This window comes from Octopus bimaculoides, chromosome 17 (genome assembly GCF_001194135.2).
Source record: "Octopus bimaculoides isolate UCB-OBI-ISO-001 chromosome 17, ASM119413v2, whole genome shotgun sequence".
Lineage (NCBI taxonomy): Eukaryota > Metazoa > Mollusca > Cephalopoda > Octopoda > Octopodidae > Octopus > Octopus bimaculoides.
In genome coordinates, this window is record NC_068997.1 from 8,006,575 (window position 1) to 8,012,874 (window position 6,300).

The following is a 6,300-nucleotide window of genomic DNA, read 5'->3' on the forward strand; positions in this document are numbered from 1 at the left end:
TTATCCCCAAGTTGCGTAGACTCGTCACAAGCTTGTCTGAGCCCCAAGTTGTGTAGGCTTGTCACAAGCTTGTCTGAGCTCCAGGTTGCGTCAGCTCGTCACAAGCTTGTCTGAGCTCCAAGTTGCGTTGTCTCGTCACAAGCTTGTCTTATCCCCAAGTTGCGTAGACTCGTCACAAGCTTGTCTGAGCCCCAAGTTGTGTAGGCTTGTCACAAGCTTGTCTGAGCTCCAGGTTGCGTACACTCGTCACAAGCTTGTCTGAGCTCCAAGTTGCGTTGTCTCGTCACAAGCTTGTCTGATCCCCAAGTTGCGTAGACTCGTCAAAAGCTTGTCTGAGCCCCAAGTTTCGTAGGCTTGTCACAAGCTTGTCTATGCTCAAACTTGCGTAGTCTTCTCACAAGCTTGTCTGTGCCCCAAGTTGCTTAGGCTTGTCACAAGCTTGTCTGAGCCCCAAGTTGCCTAGACTCATCACAAGCTTGTCTGAGCCTCAAGTTGCGTAGGCTCATCACAAGCTTGTCTGAACCCCAAGTTGCATCGGCTCATCAGAAGTTTGTCTGAGCCCCAAGTTGTGTAGGCTCGTCACAAGTATGTCTGAGCCCAGCAAGCTATATTCCTGTGATGAGATCACTCTTGTCATAAATGATAATCCTTTACAGGACCCAGTGCTTGACTAGTCCTTATTTCATTGACTGAGAAAGTTGAAAAGCAAAGGTGGCGCATTTGAACTCAGAACGTAAAGGTGGATAATATACCACTAAGCATTTTATCTGGTGTGTAGCCACATTTGGATTTGCTTACAACTACACCACATTGTATGAAGATTTGGTTGGGATTCTATATTTCAGAATTAAATATTTTCTCCACCTTAATCTGTGGAATTGCTATTGTGATCATCATCATCATCATCATCAGTACTTGATCCAACGACTTCCTGGTTCTCCCAAAGCCACATGTTCCATCTACTTTGAGAGATCCACACTTCTTTATAGAGCTGTCAGCATCCTTTAACATCAAATGACCAATCCAGCAGTCTTCTCTCTTGCTCACAACAACCAATTCCTCTTATGCTTAATTTCTATCTAAACACTAGCACTCTGTTGAACATGTACACTTACATTACACATCCAACTAGCCTCATTCCTTTCTAACCATCGCATGTCTTCTACATCTACGACCCACGTCTCACTACCATATAGAATTACTGTCCGTATACACGCATCATACAATCTTCCTTTCACTTGGAGAGAGAAACCTTTCATGGCCAACACAGGTAACAGCTCTCTGAATTTCCTCTATCCTATTCTTATTCTAGCTACCACACTCTCCTTGCATCCTCCCCCACTACTAATTTTGTCCCCTAGGTAGCAGAAATTATCTACTACCTCTAATGAGCCACCAAGGCTTTTGAGAGATTCAGTTTCCCGAGTTTCTAAAGGTTTTATGGATCCTGTGCATCTTCCACATATGAAAACTCTCTTCCCTGATAATAATTCTTAGATCGAATCTAGTCTGAGACCACGAAAATATATCCAGTCAAAAGGCAGATGAAGATGACTGGAATTCAAGCCATAATGTGAACAAGTGTATTCTGAAAACAACATTTAAAGTATAGAAAAATTATAATCTAGATTCCCACCAAGATTTGAACTCAGAATGTGGAGAATCAAAATTACAATGAAACAACAACAAACCAAACAAGCAACAATATTTCAAAATAGAATTTTATTCAATTTGTTCTACTGCAAGTCAGTGTTTTTGAAACATTATTATTTACAGAAATAAGAGGACAATGATTTGATAGGCATCACATCAGAATATTACATAGACATTCCTAACTCATTTTCCATTTGGCTTGGGGACACACAAGCATGCTAAATAGCACCAATCCCAATATTCTATGTTCTACAACAGTTCAAACTGTCCTGCAGTGCCATCTCTTTGGAATGGCACGGAACTTAAAAGAACAAAACTAGATTGTCTGAGAGAAAATAATGATATATTGTTTATAATATGTTATGTGATTTTATATATTTATTAAATACACCAAGGCTGTTAAAAGAGAGAACACAAAATTCTCTATGCACATGTATGTGTGTGTACATATAGAGCGCTCAACCTGGTATCTCCCTGCCGTTCATTTCCTCACACAACTAAATACTTTAAAATCTAGAATTCGTAAGTTACCTCTATGTGACCACACTTCCAGCAACAGCATGACTAAATATCCATTAAGAAGAAAGGAAGGAAAGGGGGGGGGGGAGAGACATGGTGGCATTTCTCTGGTGTGCCAAATCTTTGGACCATTCCTAAAATATTCAAACAGAACAGAGTTGAAGAGATGCTATTCTACAACACTCACAAGAAAGTCTTGTAACCATAAATGAAAATGTAGAATTCTGAATCCAAATTTCTGCAAGAATCAAATTATATTTCTTCTGATTCTGATTGCACTAGATAAAAGCAAAATATAAATTGGCTTTTATTGGAATACCGCAAAACTTTGATTGTCTGTTTCCATACCAAATACAGTTGTAAAGGGCACCAAGTGTTCTATAAAAACAGCAGGGTGAGAGCTCAGCTGTTTTTTGGTCCTGCCTTCTTGTTGCATTGATTACTACAAATGAATTAAAACTCGTCATCATTCAACAGACATAATTTGAATGCAAGAACTTTTTTCAATGTGGCTCAGTTTTTCTAAGCAACAATACAGAGTGAGCTGAATTGCTGAAGGAGTAGTATATTATTGGTATTTTAAGTGAAGAATAAAAGTAAATATCACCTGTCTGTATTTGAACTCATTACATTTGGTGGTAAAGCAAAGTCATTTAGTCAGACATTAATGTTTTCACCAATTCACTGTTTAAATTTTAATATAACAATAAAAAAAATATAATCTATTGTTCTTATATTTTTTTCTTTTTCTTTCTTTTTTTCTTTTATAGTATTATCTTTGGTAACAAATACAAAAATACTGAAAATTTTATTTCCGGAAAGCATACACCGGGTCACCAACTTGAATCCATCCTTCAGTGTTAGGACTGATCATAATACCAAAATTTGGGGATTTCGTTCCACGAGGGGCCCGGAAGCTATTTAAAAGAAAGAGATTTACAAGAATTAATGCAAAACAGAAAGAGAAGCAGGGAAAGGGTGAGAGAAGCGAAGAAGGGAGGGAGAGAAAGACAGAGAGAGGTAATGGAGAGGGGGAAATTAATTAGTTAATTGTAAGTAATAATGGGTTTCAAATTTTGGCACCTTGCTCCATCTGACTTCAATCTTTTCATCTCATTACAGCATTAATTAGGCGTAGGGGTGGGGGGCGAATGTTTATTAATTGCAAAGAGATTAAGAAATGATATTGAATGTTTCTTAGCTTTGAAACGTGAAAGATTTTATGCCTGAGGAATCAACAATTTGTCAAATAAATTGGATTGTGTCATCGTTAATGAGGGGAAATGTTATCTTGCTTAAATTAAGACCAAAGATGCATTTGTTTCTTTCCCAACTTGAAATGCGACAGCAGGACTTTGTTTCCACTCTCATACATACATACATACATACATACATATGAGAGGGGTGAGGGCAAAGGGATTTTATATATATGTATATATACATTGTATATATACATATAGTATAATCATCATTTAACTTTCATGCTGGCCTGGATTGATTGGTTTCACAGGATCTGACAAGATGCACAAGGACTGCATTATGCTCCACTCTCTACTTTGGTATGGTTTCTACTGCTGGATGCCCTTCCTGACCCCAACCACTTTACAGAGTGTACTGGGTGCTTTTTTTTTATGGCACCAGCACTAGTAAGGTCTCCATGCTGCTTGAAAGACTACAAACCCTGAGAGAGACAAGTTTGTGCTAAGAGATGAGGCGTTAAAGCACAAGAGAAGGGGCCAGAACAAAATGGCTTGTGAGGGTTGTACAAGCTGTATACAAAGGGTAGGAGTTCATCATGGTTCAGTCCTCCGTACCCTCTTTTCCCTCAAAGTCTCACAGACCATCACAGTGGAGTGTAAGACTGGCTGCCCACGCGAGGTCTTGTAAGCTGATGATCTGGTTCTCGTGGTTGAATCTAATGACTACTTACATTTTTGAGGAGAGAGTGGTGGGACCGATAGATGTGGAGTGGGATGAGACAAAATAGTAGTGATGAGGTGTCTATGTGGACCCTTAAGGCATGAGGTGAATAGAAGGGAATGGGAACAAAAGGGATGAGGGTCTGCTTGAACAGAGGTTACAAGAGTGTATGGAAGAATGAAAGGTGAGCAGAAAAATATAAAGAATGAGGAGCAAGGTTTAGCTTCCATGCTTGGAATTTTCTCTCCAATTCCTCAAATCATCAGCATATGAGTTCTCATGGAACTAGATTCCTCGGTGAACATGAAATCACTGAATATGGAATTGTACCAAATACCTTCACCAAACCAATGAGAGCCAGAAAAAGTGGTTTATGATGCTTACACACACACACACACACACACAAATATTCAAAAAGATAGATATATATACCTCTGTAACGTTTTAAAAGGTTCCATTTCTGGATCTTTCTCTCCTGTGTTTGGTTCAACAGAAGGAAGCAGGCACCTGAATGAGAGAAAATAAAACAAAATGAGGGATTTTTTAGTATCAACACCTTTAATGTGACTTCAGGGTATGTCAGAATTGCAGAAGAATTTTTTGTCAGCGAAGAGGTTGCAGTGTTTGTGGATGGTCCATACTGCAGTAACTTCAGATTCAGCAGATAATCTCAGATCAGAACACTTGCCATACTAACACATCTTTGTAATAAGAAAATATTCCATTTTTGTAATCAGTCCTTAAAATCTCTTCTCTTTTTTTTAAATCACCATTTTTATTTGATCCTCTTCATGAAACCCTAGAGTTTATTCTTCATTTTCGAATGTGACCAAGAATTTTTCCTCATAGACCACAACAACGGAAGAAGCAGTCATATCATGCAGACAACCAGCGGCTCATTTTTGCTCCCATTTCTACAATTTCTTTGGTTTAATGAAACTATGGAAATGGTGGCATCTCATAGTCACAGGCATGTGCCATACTCTTAACCCTCACAGAATAAGGTCCACCATCTGTAGGGCTTGAAGAAATTCAGGTTGCCCCTTGTACTGAACTTGGATTATCATGAAGGAGGGTTGGATTGGACTACAAACCTTATTCTCTCGAGTCTCTAACTTTCTGGACCTGTCGAAAAGATGGCCAAGGTGGTATATCAGAGATGCAGTGGGATGACCAGAGTGATGTCTGTGGCACAATGTGCTGTGAGCTATGTGTCGCACAGTGACACTGTTGGAGATTAGCTTGGACCCTTGATGTTTGGGTTCCTATGGGCAATCGGTCAAACTTCTCAAACAATTAGCCTTGCCTAAACCATTGTGCACACACACACACAAATACATGCCATGTGGTTAAGAAGCTTGCTTTGCAATTACATGTGTTCCAGGTTCAATCCCACTGCATGTTGTAATGCTACCTTCAGTGAAGGTAGCATTACAACAAATGGGCAGCAAGATTGAGCGACTCAAGTGAAATGACTCAAACACTTTTGACCACTAACCCAGTTTGTTTGCAACTCGACACCATGCTAAGTCGTCTAACTTGCTTGAAAAAGCAGTCACATCTACCTCAAATCATATGCTATTGTCTTAAAAAAGGAAGGACAAAATGTAATCTTAAATACATTATATCTGAAAATACAAAGAGATGGCCACAATCATAAATTTCCTCAATCAGAGCTGACCTGGGGTTAAACAACAACTTGCTTGATTTGACCCAATGAAATAGTTTCTACATGGTTGTTGTTGTTGTTGTCAACCCTTCTCGAGCAGGTCAATGATCAAATCAATTAGAACTATATTATTCCCGATCCTCTCCCTTCTTAAAGATAGTATGGCTTAACTTAGGAGGTGGGGGGGAGAAATCTGGTTGCAATGTTTAGCAGTTTGAGCAACCATGTAGAGGCTCTCTTCGTTGCCTGTCTACACAGTGCCATTACCAACTGAATATAACAATTAAGAATTACTTTCATGCTGAATAATTACCTGCTACATGGTTCTATGTAATGAAATGTCACATTTGTACCAATTCGGATCTCATCCCAAGAATCCTAAGGAAATAGAAGAAATCAAATGAAAAATGCAAAAATGAGGTTACTTAGTTTTATTATTGCAATATGCACCCTTATCATAACATCATTTAAAGTCCATTTACTATGTTAGCATGAATTTTTTATATATATATATATATATATATATATATATATATATA

At 38.6% G+C, this 6,300-nt stretch overlaps 1 protein-coding gene across 1 annotated transcript in view; it reads right to left on the reverse strand.

Moving 5' to 3' along the window:
• Nucleotides 1-1,703: 1,703 nt before the first annotated feature.
• LOC106872172 (mitochondrial amidoxime reducing component 2) overlaps nucleotides 1,704-6,300 on the reverse strand; it is a 12,615-nt gene continuing 8,018 nt past the window's right edge. The window contains exons 5-7 of the mRNA XM_014919061.2: nucleotides 6,075-6,139; nucleotides 4,525-4,599; nucleotides 1,704-3,089 (exon numbers count right to left, since the gene is read on the reverse strand). Of these exons, the coding sequence (XP_014774547.1) occupies nucleotides 2,981-3,089; nucleotides 4,525-4,599; nucleotides 6,075-6,139 (249 nt within the window). The 3' untranslated portion in view covers nucleotides 1,704-2,980. The remainder of the gene's footprint in view (nucleotides 3,090-4,524; nucleotides 4,600-6,074; nucleotides 6,140-6,300) is intronic.